Genomic DNA, 20850 nt, shown 5'->3' with positions numbered 1-20850 from the left:
CATACCCCTAAAAATTCGATGGAGGTAATTCGGTTTAGAACTGGCATGGAGTTCTACCTAATTACCGGAGGATTCATCATTCCTCCTATCCATAAGTATCTATTCCGAAACGCTGTCATTTTTGCGATGACAGCTTTTCGGGAATATCTACACTTACTGCAGCTGGAATCTGTGCTGCGCATGCGCTGTTACATCTGTAAAGATGCTGTAATTTTGTGTCCCCCTCACCCCCCTCCTCTCACCTCCCCCCTGTCCCGCAGTTACCTGCCCACTGCAGCGCCTCTGGCTCCGGTGGCTGGTCTGACAAGTTGCAAGGAAAAAAAGCAGGTGTACCACTCCACCAGCGCAAACAAAACCTGTATCAATTAGAGTTCAAAGGAAAAAAATCACATTCCTTGTGGAGTAATGTATCAAAAGTCCATCCTGTTCATCACACACTGTATGTCAAGGTGTAACCTTGTCTATTCTCCTTTTCACTGCGTCTGTTCCACCCTCCCAAATGTTCTCACAATGGATAGTATGGAGGATAAACACATGAAGAGAGATATATAATGTAACACCAGTTAATACAGAAATATATCAGATACAAGTAGACAGTGATGACTAAAATGACAGACAGGCCGCACAGGATCCTCCGCGCGGGTAAAGTCATGACGTCACCCGTGCACTGCATGACTGGGAACGCTGGCCTCTGAAGCGTTCCCAGCTCAAAATGGGATTTTGGTAGGTCTTATTTTCGGGGTAGGGCTTAATTTGGACCGGGTTACAAAAGTAAGGGTAGGGCTTATTTTCAGGGTAGGTCTTATTATCGGGGAAACACGGTACATACGGGGAAGGGAAGCCTGTTTCTAAAGGGATCTGGTGCATGTGCAGACACTAATGATAACGGATCTCCCGCACCCGAAATGGGGCTGGTGCACATGCTGATACTGATGATGACGGATCTCCCGCACCCGGAATGGGGCTGGTGCACATGCTGATACTGATGATGACGGATCTCCCGCACCCGGAATGGGGCTGGTGCACATGCTGATACTGATGATGACGGATCTCCTGCACCCAGCATGGGGCTGTTCTGCCCTATGGGAGTGTGATGAGCATGACGTTACTTCCATTCTATTCTGAGTCATTGGTACGGGGAAGGGAAGCCTGTTTCTGATGGATCTGGTACACATGATGATACTGATGATGACGTATCTCCTGCATCCTGGCATGGGACTGGGGCACGTGCTGATACTAATGATGACAGATCTCCTGCACCCGGCATGGGGCTGGTGTATGTGCTGATGCTAATGATGAAGGATCTCCTGCACACGGCATGGGGCTGGTGCACGTGCCAATACTAATGATGATGGATCTCTTGCACACGGCATGGGGCTGGTGTACTTGCTGATGCTAATGATGAAGGATCTCCTGCACCCGGCATGGGGCTGGTGTGCGTGCCGATACTGATGATGATGGATCTCCTGCATCTACCATGGGGCTGGTGCACGTGCTGATACTGATGATGACGGATCACCTGCACCCAGCATGGGGCTGGTGTATGTGCCAATGCTAATGATGACGGATCTCCTGCACCCAGCATGGGACTGGGGCACGTGCTGATACTAATGATGACAGATCTCCTGCAGCCAGCATGGGGCTGGTGCACGTGCTGATACTGATGATGATGGATCTCCTGCACCCAGCATGGGGCTGGTGTATGTGCCAATACTAATGGTGACTGATCTCCTGCACCCAGCATGGGGCTGGTGCACGTGCTGATACTAATGATGATGGATCTCCTGCACCCAGCATGGGGCTGGTGCACTTGCTAATACTGATGATGATGGATCTCCTGCACCCAGTGTGGGGCTGGTGCACGTGCCGATACTGATGATGACGGATCTCCTGCACCCAGCATGGGGCTGGTGTACATGCTGATACTAATGATGACTGATCTCCTGCACCCAGCATGGGGCTGGTGCACGTGCTGATACTGATGATGATGGATCTCCTGCACCCGGCATGGGGCTGGTGCACATGCTGATACTAATGATGACTGATCTCCTGCACCCAGCATGGGACTGGGGCACGTGCCAATACTAATGATGACTGATCTCCTGCACCCAGCATGGGGCTGGTGCACGTGCCGATACTGATGATGACGGATCTCCTGCACCCAGCATGGGGCTGGTGTACATGCTGATACTAATGATGACTGATCTCCTGCACCCAGCGTGGGGCTGGTGCACGTGCTGATACTGATGATGATGGATCTCCTGCACCCGGCATGGGGCTGGTGCACGTGCTGATACTGATGATGACAGATCTCCTGCACCCAGCATGGGGCTGATGCACGTGCCAATACTAATGATGACTGATCTCCTGCACCAAGCATGGGGCTGGTGCACGTGCCGATACTGATGATGACGGATCTCCTGCACCCAGCATGGGGCTGGTGTACATGCTGATACTAATGATGACTGATCTCCTGCACCCAGCGTGGGGCTGGTGCACGTGCTGATACTGATGATGATGGATCTCCTGCACCCAGCATGGGGCTGGTGTACATGCTGATACTAATGATGACTGATCTCCTGCACCCAGCGTGGGGCTGGTGCACGTGCTGATACTGATGATGATGGATCTCCTGCACCCGGCGTGGGGCTGGTGCACGTGCTGATACTAATGATGACTGATCTCCTGCACCCAGCATGGGGCTGATGCACGTGCCGATACTGATGATGATGGATCTCCTGCACCCGGCATGGGGCTGGTGCACGTGTTGATACTAATGATAAAGGATCTCCTGCACCCAGCATGGGGCTGGTGCACGTGCCAATACTAATGATGATGGATCTCCTGCACCCAGCATGGGGCTGGTGCACGTGCCAATACTAATGATGATGGATCTCCTGCACCCAGCATGGGGCAAGGAGTACAGATCCTCATTACAGCCCTACGGATACTGGTATTAGCATAAGGTAGTATCACACAAACACCGACACTTTGCTTCCGACTCAGAATCATCTGTTATTGTTCCATACTGGACTGTGCACCAATAAGGTGTAATGCTAAGTCCTAATGTAGATTAGAGCAGCAGAAACGGGCAATGGCAAGCAGGGGGCAGGGGTGCCATGAGGGGGGAAACGGGTACAGATTACCCTGGCTCTGTCGGGGCTCGGGAGTGTAGAGATAACGTAATAATGCCCCCATGATGCCGTGAAATGCATCCTGGTGTGGCAGCATGTACTATGGATAAATACTGAGCCATGCCCCCTCCTCTCTCCACACCTCCCCAGCACCTGGTTCTGCTGTAAGTCTCGCCAGCCCTGCTGGTAAGCAGAGGACAGTAAGGGGAGGTTCACGTGCCTGCCGCACATAGAGTATAGATCTTATAGGAGCCATGTGACCGGCAGGTGCTGATGTGATGATACACCATGAGAACATACAGACTCCACACAGATAAGGCCCTGGTGAGACTGAAACCCCTGAACACAGCGCCGTGAGACAGCAATGCTACCCACTGTGAAACCATGCTCTTTAATGTGCATTTTTTTCCCTGCATACTTTCTGAGCACGTATATGTGTCCAGCTCGCGATGAGCCCCGTAATGTTTATATTTTATTACTGTAAGTATGTCTGTCTCTTCCTATTGGCAGTGCCCGGCCCAGTGCCCCTGATTGTATCCAGCATAAATGGTTTGTGGTAAGTTGTAATGTTTTATCTCTAATACTACAGCTACAAAACTCTTACTTGTCTGTGTAACATTAATGAGCTCTATATAATACACTTATGCTCAGCAGTAAATCCCTTCATCATCATTCACTTTCCATAAACCAGGAATACCCTCATCACACCTGCAGATTATCCTGATCGCTGAGTAATAATACTATGAAAGCTTTTATAATAATAAATCTATACTATGCTATGAGATAATGATATACTAATATGAGTCATCTGCAATCTGCCATTCAGGGGTGTCAGGGAACGTTCAGTGCCCCTAATAACCACTTATTGGGTGCTGCGATGGTTAAAGGGCTGGATTACAGTAGGACTGTGCTCTACTGTATTTGCACCAGTATTGTGAGGTGCTGCTGGTATCGTGTACTTGCTGCCCCTTCTGCTTGGAGAGGCTCAGGGGCATCTATGTGCCAGTACAGTAAGGGCACACAGGTGCCAGCCAGGCACGCCCCATTTAGATGCATCTCATTTTGAATCACTTTGAATACGATCCTTACATGGCGTAAATTCTGTCACTGCACAAACCACGTGCAATTTTTGCATTGATCGCCATGATTGTGTCGTATGGGTTCTAGTGGTATCAGTAGGATAGACTTATGGTTGTGAGATACAGGGCCGGTTCTAGACCAAGTGGAACCCAGGGCGAAAATTACCAAGGTTTTTTGTGGGCCTTAAAGCCTTTTGATAACGATGATGTGGTCCCTCATGGGCTTGATGGCCTGGAAGCTCTGCTGGTTGACCAGGCTGTACAGCAGGATGAAGCCTTGGCCGTTCCTGATATACAGATCCTGCATAGAGGTGAACTGCTGGTTACCGGCTGTGTCCAGGATCTCCAGCAAGGATGGGGGTGAGCCCGCCTACATTCCCAGCAGTGGCAGGCGGGCCTGACCTTAGTAGCCAATCATTGACTGCAATAGTCATAGTGAGTGCAGCGACACCCTCAAGCTCCAGACTAGATGGCGCTGTGCGGGTGACTGCAGCTGCACCCCCAGGCCGTAGTGCCCCAAGCAAATGCCCTGCCGGCCCAGTAACTTTCCACCTGGAACAAACCATGCTGCAATGCGAGGGGGGGCAAATACATTTATTTTTTTTGCATGCAGAGTAACTATTAGCGGCTTTTGCATGTAGCCCACACACGTTGGATAGCTTTATTATTACACTACAATTTAGATCTGAGCTAGGACACGTCCCTCCCAAATCTACATCTCAATGGCACCCACCCCCACTACAGCGCAGCATGGTTTTGCCAGGTGTGTTACTTACTCTTTATTGCTTTGCTTCCAACTCCAAATCAGCCCCATAACAAAACTAAAGTAGGTGTTGACTGTTTTATAACCGGTGCGGGGAGAATTCTCATAGTCGATGTTTAAAAGTCTTCCTGCAACTGATTCATAGCGAGCAATAGAAAAACAAGCCCTCCTTTCAGTCATTATACCTCTCATTATACCATTAATTCCTTTTTCATCCATCTGGGGGATGCCATTTTCTCTGGGTTATGTATAGTAAGTTGTGGAGTTGGGCACTAACTAATTAAGACTGGCTCACACCCCCTATATAACCCCTCCCCTTCCACTAGAACCTCAGTCTTGTTTTAGTGCCTTGGAGTAAGGCACTGGCTAGGTCCTAGCTTTTTGAGTTAGGTTTAATTTCTTTATTTTCCTGTTTTGGTTTGGGGGCTTAGTTCCTGGCAACAGGCGACAAGCACTAGCAGAGTGGGAGTGGGGTAGATATAGAGGTTTGTGTGAACCCTGTATCCCACTCTAAAGACGGTCTCTGGGAGAGTCACCAAACTACATAGTCCCTGGGACTCTGGACATCATTCAGAGCCGCTCGCAAAAAGCGAGCACTCGCTCTGAATGAGGGCGGCCACTTTTCTTTGGAAAGGCGGCCTCCTGGCCGCTCGCTAAGCTGTGGGTTACCACCCACAGCTTTAGCGAGTGACTAGGTGATGGTCGCGATGGTCGAGACCATCGGGCTTGCGACGAGACCCTTGGGGTAGGGTCTCGTCTACCACAAGCCCCAGGTAGCTTCCTACTCTGACAGGAAACACCTATGATGACGTCAGACATCCTTAATGTAGCAGGACACCGATGGTGTGCCCAGTCATGCCCTCATGCAGTTGAGTGACAGCAGGACCAGGGGGCTGCACAGGCCACGGCCCAAACACTATTTGGCAGGTGTTTGGGCGCTGGATTCCTGCTTTGCTGAGACCCACTGCAATGTACAGGGGGGTGGCTGCCTCTTATCAGATAAGCAGTTAAACTAGGATTATTACTTTTGGTATTAACCTGGTGATATATGATGTTCTTATAACATTATTATGTATATAAGCAACTTTACTGCACTACTTCTTAGGAATTTAGGCAGTAACATACATTGTTTTGCACTGAAGATTCTTTGTTTGCCTTTGGTTTTTGTGCTAGTAAATGTGGACTTCAGGAGTCCGGTTTTTGCATTTTAAGCCTCCTCACTTTTGCTGTCATTTTAGAAGCACTGCTTGTTATTCTGGGAAAAAAAACAGAACCCTTCTTTGTTTTTTTCTATTCAAACAGTGCTACACTGTTTCTAGAGGAATTTAGGGCCTGATTCAGCAAGGAACGCAGATGCTAATACACACGCAATCGGTCGATGTTTACTGCGTATGCATCGCAGTGCGCGAACTAGCAATTGCGATGGGAACTGCGTTTGCTGAGGCTACGCAGACCCATCGCAGAGTGACTGACAGGAAGTGCCGTGTGTGGGTGGTGATGGGGGGGTGGTCGGGTGAATGCAGGCGTGCCTGTGCATTGCAACGCCATTGCAGGGGCGTGCATAAATTATCCACAGCGTGGCCATAAGCAGTCATAGCACTGATAGCGTGCGTGGCTGGTAGCAATTTCTGAGTAAGGTCAGGGCTTGTGCTAGTGTGCATATGGGTCCGATGTTACCGATTGTTGTGCTATGTTGCCTTAGTATACGGATGTGAGTAAGGGGAGGTGGGCGTCCTTATGTCAGGCTGCAATCGCAATGTAAATGCAAACATTTAAGTAGTACCGCTAATATTAGCCACAGCGCTGCGTGTATATAAGCAGACTAACGATCCATAGTGAATCAGGCCCTTAGATAGCTTTCTGTATTGATTAGAATTGTCTTTCTCTCTCAGTATGGATAAGTCAGACAAGGGATCCAAAAAACATGGATCAGTCATTTATTATACTTGTACAAAATGTGATTAAAAAGTTGCTAAAGGGTTGTACGTACCCAGGGTCGCTCTGTGCTGGTTGTTCACAGGGAGATTCATTACCGGGAGGTTCAGCTGAACAGTCGGTGATGCCTGATTGGGCCAGGTCTTTGGCTGAGGCCATAGGTGAATTACGTCACTCTCAGGCGAATTATATGTTGCCCTGTGCTCAAACGCCTAGTTTGTCTGATCCCTCGGTATGGGTATGGGACGATGTCTCGCTGAGATGGCAATGTCCCTAACGTCAGCAGGGGCCACAGCCACTAAGAGACGTTCAGGCCAGTCCTCAGTGGGTTTTCCTGGAGATGAGGCTTCAGCCGCCTCTTCCCAGGAAGAAGGGGAATTGGACTATGACTGGGAAGACACCTCAAACTGGGAGGATGACTCCCATGCTTATTCAGGGGTTTCTATCCTGGTAGATATGGTCCGGGACGACTGCATCTACAGGAAACAGCTATTCCAGTGACTAGTTCAGTTTCTTTCAGAAACGTGTCTGTTTTCCCAGAATTTTCACATTTTGCAGAATTATTAAAAGAAGCCTGATTAAATCCTGATCCAAAATTTCATATTCCGGAAAAATTTAAGTATTTTTATCCTTTTTCGAGCTTTTGGGAAATTCCACCCATGTTGGATGCTTTTATTGCTAGGTTGGTCAGGAATACTGTTATCCCCACAACACAGTCTGTAACATCTAAACATCCTAAAGTTAGGAAGATTGAGGCTGTTCTTAAGTCTATATTCACTTCGTCAGGAGTCTCGCTGCGGCCTGTTCTGGCCAGTGCCTGGGTGATGTAAGCTATCGTTCCTGGATGGCCCAGATGATTGCTGGGTTTCAATCAGAGAATTTGTCTGAAGCTGGTTCTTTAGCTGATCAAATTTCAGAGGCTCTGACCTATATAGGTGATGCTTTAATAGACACTATTCTGCTTTGGCTATTGCCACCAGACGTTCTCTATGGCTTATGACATGGAAGGCAGACATAGAGTCCAAGCAAGCTTTAGAGGTACTGCCTTTAGAAGGAGGTTTTTTGTTTGGTCCCAAATTAATTAAAATTATTTCTCAGGCCACGGTAGACAAAAGTCCTTACCTTCCTGCATCAACACCAAAACAAAAATCTCCTAGGTTTCGGGGAAGCTTTCATGCCTTCCGAAGTATGCCTAGGGGTTTCCGTAGAGGTGCCTTCAGGGGGCGTGGTGTCCCCATCACATGCCGCCTTGCTGCTTAGTCAGCCGGTCAATCCACATGACTGTCACAGGACTAGGACCTGACCCCTGGTGGGAGGCCGCTTACTCAGATTCTGAGAAACTTGGATTCAATCCAACCCAGACAGGGGCTGGGCAGTTCCAGTGGAGTGCAAGCTCCAGGCGCCGAAGGTGTCCGGATGCGCCGCCCGCTGTGTACCCGGTAGCTGTCTAAGAGGCGGGCTGGGTCGGGGGGCAGGGTGCCATGTGCCCCCAGGGCCGCATGCGTCTGTGTCTCTGTGACACAGCTGCACCGCGCATGTAGCGCTGACCGGACGGAGTTCAGTCAGCACTACACAGTGACTGACAAACACACAGCCGCCGGAGTCGGCAGCAAAGTGTTCGTTTTAATTAGCAGCCAATGAGAGTCTGTCAGACTCTCACTGACTGCTGCTGCGCCCACTGCCGGAGCCGGGCCATCTTCTGGCTCCTGCAGTGGGTAATGGGAGAGACGTCATGACGTCTCTCCCATACTGCAGAGCGGGCCGGCCCGGGAGGATGGACGGAGGGGCAGATGGCGGCGACGGGAGCGGGGATTCAGGTGTTTTTTTTTTTTTTACGTGTGTCTACTGGTGGCACTACAAGGGGGAGACCACTACAGGGGGCACTACAAGGGGGGACTACTACTAGGGGCACTACAAGGGGGGGACCACTACTGTGGGCGCTACAAGGGGGGACTACTAATAGGGGCACTACAAGGGGGAGACCACTACAGGGGGCACTACAAGGGAGGACTACTACTAGGGGCGCTACAAGGGGGGGGACCACTACTGGGGGCGCTACAAGGGGGGACTACTAATAGGGGCACTACAAGGGGGAGACCACTACAGGGGGCACTACAAGGGAGGACTACTACTAGGGGCACTACAAGGGGGGGACCACTACTGGGGGTGCTACAAGGGGGGACTACTAATAGGGGCGCTACAAGGGGGAGACCACTACAGGGGGCACTACAAGGGAGGACTACTACTAGGGGCGCTACAAGGGGGGGACCACTACTGGGGGTGCTACAAGGGGGGACTACTACTAGGGGCGCTACATGGGGGGGACCACTACTGGGGGCACTACAAGGGGGGACTACTACTATGGGCGCTACAAGGGGGGGACCACTACTGGGGCACTACAAGGGGGGACTACTACTGGGGGCACTACAAGGGAGGACTACTACTAGGGGCACTACAAGGGGGAAACTACTACTGGGAGCACTACAAGGGGGGACCACTACTGGGTACTACTACTGGGGGCACTTCAAAGGGGGGGACTACTATTAGGGGCACTACAAGGGGGGAACTACTACTGGGGGCACTGCATTGGGGGACCACTACTGGGGGCTCTATATAAAGGGCAATACTGGGGGTACTGCATAGGGGGGACTACAACTGGGGCCACTATTTAATGGGCAATGCATAAGGGTTACCACTATTGGGGGCACTGCATGGAGGGCACTATATAAGGGGCACTGCATAGGGGGTACCACTACTAGGGCCACCAGATAAGGGGCTTACTACTGGGGGCACAAGGGGCACTGCACAGGGGGGACCACTACTGGGGGCACTGTATAAGGGGCACTGCATAGGGGGTACCACTACTAGGGTCACCATATAAGGGGCTTACTACTGGGGGCACAAGGGGCACTGCACAGGGGGAACCACTACTGGGGGCACTGTATAAGGGGCACTGCATAGTGGGGATCACTACTGGGGGCACTACTGGAGGCCTGCATAAGGGGGTCCTCTCCTGGGGCACAGAGGGCACTGCATATGGGCACCACTACAGGGGGCTGACCCTAATCTTTATTTTTACTTTATATTAATTCCATATGGACCCGCCTCCTCCCTGGAACACTTGAGGAAGGGGGTCGCCATAGCACGCACGTGCTCCGGGCATCCTGGCTACACACTACTCCTCTGAACCCAGATTTTTGGATAAGTGGACTGGTAACCAGGGGTCACATTTTAGATTTGAAGGGTCCTGTTATTCTTTCCACTCCTCTCCCTGTGGATGGTTGCACAAAGGTGGCCCTCATACAGGCAACTTTTGTACTTTCTGATTCTGGAGTAATTATTCCGGTTCCGGTACTACAGCAAGGCCTGGGGTTTTACTCCAGTCTTTTCTTGGTAGACAAACCAGACAGATCGTTTCGTCCCATTCTCCACCTCAGGTAGTTAAATCCTTATCTCCACTTGGAAAAATTCAAGATGGAGTCCGTAAGGTCAGTCATTTTTTCCTTGAAGGAAGGAGAGTTTCTGGCCTACCTAGATATCAAGGATGCCTACCTCCATAATCCTATATGGAGGGGTCATCAGCATCTTCTGCGGTTTGCAGTGGGGCACCGGCATTTTCTATTCCAGGCTCTGCCATTCGGTTTGTCCACCGCTCCCAGAGTTATGGCACACATGATCTCCCTTCTCAGGAGTAGAGAGGTCAATGTGTTGGCTTATCTGGATGATTTATTGCTAAGGGCACCTTCAATAGCCCTATTGCAACAACATCTTCAGATTACCATAGACATGCTCCAGAGATTCGGCTGGATCATCAATTTTATCAAATCAAATTTAATTCCATCTCAGAGGATGGTATTTTTGGGTCTTCTCTTCGACACCCAGTGTCACAGAGTGTTTCTTCCTCAGGCAAGGATTCAGGATCTCCAATCCAAAATAAGGATCATTTTACAGATGCCTCATATCTCACTCCTCAGGACTAGGCAGTTACTGGGAAAAATTCTGACTTTGGCCCTGATTCAGAGACGGACGCTCTGAAAAAGCGCTCGCTCTGAATCTGGGCGTTTTGGGGTTTTTTTGTGCGGCCACCTGGCTGCTCGCATAGCTGTGGGTGACCACCCACAGCTATAGCGAGCGGCCAGGATGATGGTCACGATTGTCAAGACCATCGCGACCATCGGGCTTGCGACGAGATCCTTGTGGTAGGGTCTTGTGGCCGCAAGCCCCAGAGAGCTTCTGGCTCTAATAGAGCCGGAAGCTCTCCCACTGACATCACTGGTGATGTCAGTGGGACCGCCCCCAAATGGCAGGCTTCCTTCGGGAACGCCTCCGTTTGTCCGGCCACCCCCCCCTGCCCACCTACCAAACGGGACGAGCTGTCAAGCACCATCAACAGCTCGCCCCCTTTGGTGCGAGACCCAGAGCGACGGAGCACCCATCGCTAGCCGGGTCTCGCGCATGCGCAGAACGGAGCCGGCTCCGTCGTGCACATGCCCAGTGGGCAAACATCGACCTGGTTGCGAGCGCTCAGCGCTTGCGACCGAGTCTGAATCAGGCCCTCTGTTCGAAGCCACTCCTTTTGCCAGATTCAATGCCCGACCACTGCAAAACCAATTGCTTCATCGATGGGTAAAGTCAGACCCTCAATTAAATGGATAGATGTTCATATTATCTCTGCAGACCAGTCAGACACTCCTATGGTGGCTGCAGGATGCAAATTTGAACAGGGGTTGCCAGTTGTCAGTAATAAATTGGATCATTGTCACCACAGATGCCAGTCTAACTGGTTGGGGGACGGTGGTTCTGAAAATGCACCTACAGGGCTTTTGGTCCGTCCAGGAAGCTTCTCTTTCCATCAATATACTGGAATTAAGGGCGATTTGGTATCCATTGGTTCAGGCACAATCCCTCTCTAAGGAGTCTACCAGTGAGAATCCAATCAGTCAATGCCACGGCAGTTGCTTATGTAAACAAGCATGGAGGCACACACAGCTGGCGAGCAATGAGGGAGGTTTGTCACATCCTTCATTGGGCAGAAAGTTGTGTTCCAGCTACTTCATCAATTTACATTCCAGTGGTGGACAACTGGGAGGCGGACTTCTTAAGTGCCACAGTGTGTATCCAGGGCAATGGGAACTACACCAGGAAGCGTTTGCGGAAATAGTTTCCAGATGGGGGTCTCCAGACATACTGTAGATCTACTGGCTTCCCATCTCAACAAGAAACTTCCAAGGTACGGATCTCAGATGCCGGGATCTTCATGCATCCCTGCGATGACAGTACCTTGGGTGTTCCAGCTGTAGTACATCTTTCCTCCTCTGGTAATGTTACCAAGGGTACTTCAGCGGATTCAATCAGTGGCACGACCTGTCATTCTGGTGGCCCCAGACTGGCCATCAGTCATTGGTACGCAATTCTTTGGAATATGTTGGCAGACGTTCCGTATCGTCTGCCCCTGCGTCCAGATCTGTTACTTCAGGGACCATGCCATCACCCAGATTTGCCTTGCTTGGATTTGACGGCATGGTTATTGACTCCAACATCTTGAGGGCCAAAGGGTTTTCAGAATCTCTTGTGAAAACCATGATACAGGCTCGCAAACCAGTCACTTCCCAGATTTATCATCGGATATGGAAGATATATATTTCTTGGTGTGAACGAGACAAGTGTAAACCTGAAAGGTTTCGAGTGTCTAGTCCTTGTCTTTTCTGCAAGATGGGTTGGTTAATGGTCTTAGATTGTTCTCCCTTAAGGGACAAATTTCGGCTCTGTCGATCCTGTTTCAAAGGAAATTGGCCTCCATTCCTGAAGTTCAAACCTTCTTGCAGGGGGTTCTTTGCATACAGCCTCCTTATGTCCCGCCGGTTCCTCCTTGGGACTTGAATTTAGTTTTGGAGGCGTTTCAAAAGGAACCTTTTGAGCCATTGGAATGCTTAGAATTGCGATACCTCACTTTGAATGTTGTTTTTCTTTTGGCCATTGCCTCGGCCAGAAGAATATCTGAGTTAGCGGTTCTTTCTTGTAAATCTCCGCTTCTCATTTTTCATGAGAATAGGGTGGTGTTACGTACTAAGCCTTGATTTCTCCCGAAAGTGGTATGGACTTTCCACATTAAGCAGGATATCATCCTTTCAGCCTTTCGCTAGTGAAGCTACTTCTTTGGCACTGTTGGATGTGGTGCATGTGTTACGCATTTACTTGGAGCGAACTGCGTCTTTGAGGCGTACAGATTCTTTGTTGGTATTGATTTATTTGTCTTCAAATGTGACGGTTCCGGCTTCAATTCGGGCCCACTCGACTTGTGCTGTCGGGGCTTCTTAGGCTGTTCGGCATGGTGCCTCGGTAGAGCAGCTGTGCAGAGCAGCTACCTGGTCATCCGTACACAGTTTTACAAAATTTTACCGGTTCCATACATTAGGAGCGTGGGACGCCAGTGTTGGGCAAAAAATTCTTACAGTGGGCGGTTCCGACGCTCCCCCCCCCCACCTTAAATTGGCTTGCTTGGGTATGTCCCACAGGTAATGGCGTCCCCCAGATGGATGAAAAAGGAAATACGGTTTTTACTCACCGTAAAATCTCTTCCTTGGAGTCCATCTGGGTGATGCCGAGATCCCTCCCTTGTTTGGTTTCATAGCAGTTACCTGTTGGCTTTCTGGTTTTCTCAGTTCTTCCGTGGGTCTTTTTCTGGCTTTGGTAAACATAGACCTAGGTTCTAGAGGAAGGGGAGGGGTTATATAGGGGGGTGTGAGCTAGTCTTAATTAGTTAGTGCCCGACTTCACACCTCACTATACATAACCCAGAAGTAATTGCAACTCCCAGATGGGCTCCAATTTTTCCATAAATATTGTATGTAATAAGAATGTTACATATCCTGAGACCCATTTCTTTGCATCAGCAGAGCTCCAGTCCGGAAGACATACAACCAATCAGCTCAAAGAACCTAAGATTCCTGGTGGCACGCAGTCGGTGGCAGGTGAGTGCTTGCGCCACTTACAGATGTTTGCCTACCGAGCTCTCAGTAGAGCGTCATTGTTTTTGGGCCTGATTCGGAGATGTGCGCAATGCCGCTTTTAATGCAGAGCGAGCAATTTTTTGCTATTGCGCATGCATCAAAGTCGCACTGCGCAAGCGCTGTGATGGTCTTGCGATTCTACACACACACAGAGAACCCATTCGCAAAAGTGAGTGAGAGGTAGTCAGACCTTCCGCAAGGGCAAGATGGCTGCTCGATGTGCATTGATGTTACCGATATTTACGCAGGTACGAGATGTTGGTCGCAGATGAGAAGGCAGCGGTGGGCGTTCCTATGCTTGAGTAAGATTTGGAACTGTTAGCATCTTTTCGCAGCTGCGTTCCGTGTGAAATCGCAGCTGCGATCACATTATTGACCATCCCTGTCCCATAACTCCCCCCTATCTCCTTTCCCTGAAATGTTTAGGCATCCCTAACCGTTGATAATATCCCTTCCACAATAAAAGAGTCTGGGGATAAGTGTTGGTGTGATGAAACTGCGGGCGGGGCATGATTATGGTCCAAGTGAAATAAAATATGACAAATAAGTGTAAGACATAGCTCGATAAATTTGCTCGTAGCCTGTGCAGAGGGATAATGAGTCTAACATGTACAATCCCTTGGACCAGTGGCGTAACTACCGTACGTGCAGGGGGTGCGACTGCTATGGGGCCCGGACCAAGCTGAGGGCCGGCCTTCCCCTTGCACCTACAGCGCTAGGCCTCGGCTCCTACACGTTACATAGAATGGCAGGATGGGCAGACGTGGGTCTGCCATTGTATCATTGCTGTAATCCTCATTTTCCGGGTTGGTTATGAAATCCCGGCTGTTGGGATGCCGCTGGTCATAATACCAACAGTGGCATCCCGACAGCCAGAATCCTGACACCCATAGGGGAGACACGTAAGTATTTTTCTAACCCCCTACCCTAACCATCCTTCCCCGGTGCCTAACACTAACCTCCTCCCTTAGTGCCTAAACCTAACCTCTCCCTCCCCGTACCCTAATCCTCACACTCCTTACCCGGTGCCTAACCCTAACTTCCCCCCTTAGTGCTTAAACCATATCCTCCCCGCACCCTAATCCTCACACTCCTTACCCGGTCCCTAACCCTCACCCTAGTGCCTAACCCTAACACCGCACCATAACCTCCCCCTAACACCCCGATACTTACCTTCGGGGTGCCGGCGGTCGGGATACTGGTGCCAGGATCCCGACTTGTCGTGATTTCGACGCCGGTATTCAGACCATTAGATCGCAGGCCGGGATGCCAACTACATACCACATACATACCCCCTACCCTAACCATCCTTACCCGGTGCCTAACCCTAACCTCCCCCATTAGTGCTTAAACCATATCCTCCCCGCACCCTAATCCTCACAATCCTTACCCGGTCCCTAACCCTCGCCCTAGTGCCTAACCCTAACCCTGCACCATAACCTCCCCCTAACACCCCGATACTTACCTTCAGGGTGCCGGCGGTCGGGATACTGGTGCCAGGGCCCCGACTTGTCAGGATTTCGTCGCCGGTATTCAGACCGTCGGAGCTCAGGCCGGGATGCCAACTACATACCATTGCGGGGTTAATCCCATTGCCCCATGCACTGTCAGTATAACTAATACTCATCGGGAAGTCAGTGTGCCTGCACTGTCGCTGCGAGATATCTACTCGCCATTTTGCATAGGGTTCTTATATCCCTCTATCTCCCTATCTCCCATCTTTGATGATTTCAGATCGCGCCGCTGGAATTGTTTTGCAGAAATGCCAGAAAATGACTCCTATGAACGATGGCTCATACTTATTTTACGCTTGTCGGTGATGCAAAGCCCTAGCGAAACAATAATAAGTGACCCCGCCAACAGCAAATGTTTGACGGACATAAAAAATGCGTAAAAACGGTCGAGCCCCTGAAACAATAAAAAATAAACAGGCGGATCAGTGTCGTTCTCTTTTTTTTAAGATCAGTCTTTTATTTATTTATTTTATTAGCAAAGATCATTTTTCTTTTTCTAACAATGGGCCTGATTCAGAGCCGCTCGTAAGCGGCCGCTCGTTCGCTCCGAGCGATGTTTGCCCAACTGCGCATGCGTACGGATCGTTATACGCATGCGCGAACCAGTCAGTGCGGCCGAAATTCATGTGCTCGCAAAATAGCGAATGCCTGCTACTTTGAGTGACAGGAGGAGGCGTATGTGGGTGGTAACAGGGGAAGGTGCTTGAAAACGGGGAGTGGAGATCCGATCGCAGGCGTGCTTAAAGGACAAAATGGGCGTTTTATGGGTGTGCATATTTAAAACAGCAGCGTCATTGACCACGTCACTGGGTTATTTTAGAGCCAGAACTGCTCGCAAAATTGTGGTAGCAAAAACCAACCACAAGAATAGCGAGCAGTTCATACGCTGTTCGATGTACTCGATTAATCTAATAAATAGTGGACATGACGTAGGATGCGAGCGGCCAGGGGGCGTAGTTTCCCAAAAAACGAACGCAAGTTTTGTTCGCTCGTTCAGACCTAGAGGCGTGAACAGACCGCAAACAGCGAACGGTTCATTTGAATAGCCACCCCTATTTTCTGGACGAGCGAGCGCAAATAGCGACCGGCTCTGAATCAGGCCCAATATTCTCTAAAACGTCATATTCAGTACAACAGAAGCTCAAACATCTAATTGTTTGCCATATTTATATACACACCATCTGGACAGTAACAGACAAAAAACACCGCACAGTGCAGCCACGTCAACATGAGAAATAATAGTTTCCTTCTTTTACCTGACAATAACATATGATGAAAACTTCTCTTCTCTTGAACAATTAAAGCGTTTACGTAAAATAAACAAAAAGCTAAAGAATGATTTCTCTCCTGTGTGACTAACGTTGACCATTTTACATTTGCCTGTTTGCAGCGATCACTAATGTGCTATAAATCCATCCTGGTGATGAGGTCAATACCTGAGCTTCAGAACAGCAAGCTGGAGAGCACATCGTTAGGTGTCCCCCGACACTTGGTGGAATGCGGCAGCTCTTCCACCAGCAGTGGCTCATCTTCCGACAACGAGAGTGACGCCAGCCCCACCGCCAGAGACTGTAATCCATCTCTTGAATTGCACTTGTCTATTTTCAAGATGTCTGAAAGGGACAGACTGGAACAACCGTACACGCCAGAAGCAGAAATGGGCAGGCATGTTAAGGACACCATCGGAGAGGAGAAGACTGAAAGCAAAGACATCACTATTCATGGGCTCCACGACACATCTCCAATAAGCAGACACAAACGAGAACATGTTGAAGTTGCTGAGTTGTGTAACAAACAGGAAGAGCTGGGAGAAGCAGAAAAAATGCTAATTAGTTCTGTAGAGACGTCACCAAGAAAGCAACCTCTGAACAGAGCGGCCACTATTGAAGTCGGAAGCTTAGCCTCTAAAAAAGCGAAGACCGGATCTTTTGTTAGAGGGACATCTGCAGACAGTGCTCTGCTGCTTCAAAGAGGAGTTGGCAAACCATCATTAGTCTGTGTGCCAAGGCAGAGCATAATAAATAGCATGTTCTACAACCAGGCTTGTGAAGGACCTGGCACGACATCCAGTGACGAGCCATTTAAAGAGAAAGAGTTTGTCAAGCACCGTGAACGTGCGCGCAGGAGTTTGATGAAAGCAGGATACTCCCAAAAGCTTTTGAGTGGTTTGCGGGAACCACTTTTGGAGCAATTTGCAATGGAACAAAGGATGTTGGCCCAGGATAGGTCAATGGTAGACCAAGATGGCCAACTGAGCTCTCTGAAAAAGTCTGCTTCATTTGACACACCAAAGGGGCCCTTACGGTCCTCTTTTAAGGTTTCGAGTAGAAGCCGTTCCCTGGATGACTACAAATCAAGGCCCTTGAGTGTTTATAAAGGAACATTTGTAGAAGAAGTAAGTCAGGATCATTCAAAAGGTGCAATAACTGACACTAAAGATCAGACTGAAGGGTTGTTGATGGGCGATGACCCTACAAGGGTTACCAGTGCAGTGCCTGAGTTTTATGAGCATGCAACACCTGCAAAAATGTCTTCAACACGAAGGCCTCTATCTGCCCCTCCTATAGGGAGGGACAACACCATTATTGCTGTTTTACATCAGCAACCTTTATTCAATGCTATTGGAACTAGAGAAAGTTCATCTTCTGCAAGGTTAGAGGGAGATGAAGGCACTATAATTGCGTTTGTAAAACCAAAACAAATGGGGGAGTCAGAGACTTTTATGAAGCCACCGTCAGCAGTTGTACATGACCTAGACAGAATGAGACATTCACCTCACTCAGCTGGATTGGTCACTGAAGGAATAGGACAACCGTTAGACATTACGGGGGGAGTGAAGTTGACAGTCCATACAACGTCTGATGAAAATACCTTTCTTACCTCTGACACCTCCACAGAAAAGACAACAGATGTAGATAAATACAGTGAAGACTTTGCTAAGGACCAGAAGACAGGAAGACCACTTCAGTTTGCGCAGTTTAGTGACGACAACACAAGAATAGCAGTAATACATCAATCAACTGGGGAGGTTTTATCGTTATCCAAATACATCACCGTTCATGAAGAAGAGGAGAAACACCCAGACGCAATTGCTCAATCAGTGTCGGCACCAACTGCAAGCTTTCCAACTCAAATAACTGCAGCCACAGGGCCATCAGGAGATAAAAACCACCCAGATACCATTACGACTCAGTTGGCTTTGAGTTGTTCTCCAACAGCGAGATTTACAGTAACACAGCCTGATGATGCTGACACGTTAAAACCATCCATCCATCAGAAACTTGAGATCAGTAAAGATCAGGAAGAATTGTTTCCATCCCAAAAATCAGAACATTACACACAAGAACCCCTTCCAACAGTTCATTGTGATGCAAGTTTTCAAGGTGATAGTAGACAAATTGTTAGCAAGGATTTGCAGGTCTCTGTATCTGGTGACGAACAATGTGCTACTCTAGAGGACCTAGTAGGTGAGATGTCTTCTTTGTCAGAAGAGATGGAGGTGTTGGCGAGTGAACAAAAGCAAATGTGCCAAGGAGATCTTCCTTTTCCACCAGTGATTGACCAGTCCAAGGAACCAACAGGACTGCAAAGTGCAGGCAATTTGACAGGGGATTTCCATGCAATGGAAATAGACCCTAGCCCATTGGGTCAAAATGCAAAAGAACCACAAATCACATCAATCTCACAGTGTAGCTTCTATGAATCTCTGTCTCGGGCCCAACACTTTGAAGAATTCACAAGTGAAAGTCGCAGCTCTAGTAAAACTTTTATTTCTCATTCTGATAGTTCCGGTACAGGGCAGAGATCTGACAATTTCTCTGACTTTGAAGAGGCTGGTAGGCATTCGGAGGTGTCACTGGTGGAGATTGGGGAGATTCACCAGAAAAGGTCTTCAACCAGCTCTGAGCTTCTAACCTTTGGCTCTTTTGATTTTGAAACCACACGTTCCCAGCTTCAAGATCTGTACGATCTATTCACATTTCCCCGACAGCCCCTTAATATTGAAGAAAGTAAGTTTTCATCATCGGCTGATCAGTCATCTGTCTCATCGCAACGTGCAACACACTTTGGAGAAACAGCAATGGATACCTCAACTGTGAGGCCTGTGGTAGAGGTGAAGAACATTGTGCCACTTCAAACATTGCAGCCACCTGACCCTAAAGAGAGAAAAACCTCAAGGAAACGCATCAAACTCTTTCGTCCTCATGGGAAAGCTGAAACAACTGGGAAAACCACAGAGCCAAGCCTGAAACAGAAAGTCAAAGCTTCAGTAGCCAACATTTCCCGGATCATCAAAGGAAAGCAAGGAAACGGGAAGGAAGGTGAGTGATGGGTGCTCAACTGGTGAGTGACAGTTAATTTAACAAACATGGGAACTACAACTGACAGTACTTTGTTGGAGTGAATTGTTAAGCCGCAGATCCTAGAACTTACATTATTGAAACTAGAGATGGGCAGCTTGGGTCTTCAGAAATCCAAGTGCACCCGGATTTTGCGAATCCGGGTAAATCGGAGTCGCGACTCTGATCTCCTGCGGAGTTCCAGGTAAATCCGAGTCGTGGTTCAGAATTCGGATTTTAAATCCAAATTTCAGGGTTTCGGAATGCATAAATTACATGATTTTAGCTGTTGTTTTTTTTTTTTTAAATAATTTTTTTTTTTCAAAACCAACGCTCGAGGGTGGTTTTGCAAAACCAAAACACAAAGATAATTCCAGGTCCAAAATCAAAACACGGGGGTCAGCGCCCATTTCTAACTGAAACCTATGTAATCCCAGGGGAGCGCATACATAGTGGCAATCTAACCCAAATCGAATATAAAAACAGATGAGCTGACACTGGGGCTTTCTGTAACAGTTAACTGCAGTCTACTCCATCTGTATGCACTTTGGGCCTGATTCAGAGCTGAACGCTCTGACCAGAGCGCTCGCTCTGACCAGAGCGCTCGCTCTGACCAGAGCGCTCCTACCTGAAAATGGACCACCCACAGCATATGCGAGCGGCCAAAAAGATGGTCGCGATGGTCTTTGGCCATCGCGACCATCGGGCTTGCGACGAGACCCTGCGGTAGGGTCTCGCTGCCGCAATCCCAGGAGTGATTTTGGCTCTATCAGAGCCAAAATCACTCCCACTGACATCACTAGTGATGTCAGGGGGGCCGGCTTCAGACGGTAGGCGTTCCCATGGCGTCTGGCAGCCACGCCCCACGCAATCAACATCGACAGCACGCCCCCTTTGGTGCGAGACCCGGAGCGACGGAGAGCCCGTCGCTGTCCGGGTCTAGCGCATGCGCACGACGTAGCTCCCTCCGTCGTGCGCATGCGCAGTGGGGCAACATCGACCTGCTTGCGAGCGTCCTTTGCTCGCGAGCGGGTCTGAATGACCCCCTTTGTGTGATAAAATTGGATGCTAATCG

The 20850-nt window shown here is 49.3% G+C and overlaps 1 protein-coding gene across 23 annotated transcripts in view; it reads left to right on the top strand.

Annotated features, from left to right (window-relative positions):
* The window catches only part of OBSCN (obscurin, cytoskeletal calmodulin and titin-interacting RhoGEF), a 646947-nt gene that overhangs the window by 604276 nt on the left and 21821 nt on the right, over nucleotides 1-20850 (top strand). For all 23 annotated transcript variants that reach the window (XM_088467488.1, XM_088467486.1, XM_088467498.1 and 20 more), the window contains 3 exons: nucleotides 3645-3690; nucleotides 13808-13882; nucleotides 16826-19757. In XM_088467488.1, coding sequence (XP_088323614.1) covers nucleotides 3645-3690; nucleotides 13808-13882; nucleotides 16826-19757 — 3053 coding nt within the window. The remainder of the gene's footprint in view (nucleotides 1-3644; nucleotides 3691-13807; nucleotides 13883-16825; nucleotides 19758-20850) is intronic.

The sequence above is a fragment of the Taudactylus pleione genome, unplaced genomic scaffold, assembly GCF_031769625.1.
Source record: "Taudactylus pleione unplaced genomic scaffold, aTauple2 ptg000071l, whole genome shotgun sequence".
Taxonomy (NCBI): Eukaryota; Metazoa; Chordata; class Amphibia; order Anura; family Myobatrachidae; genus Taudactylus; species Taudactylus pleione.
This window is presented reverse-complemented; position numbering and strand designations above follow the sequence as displayed.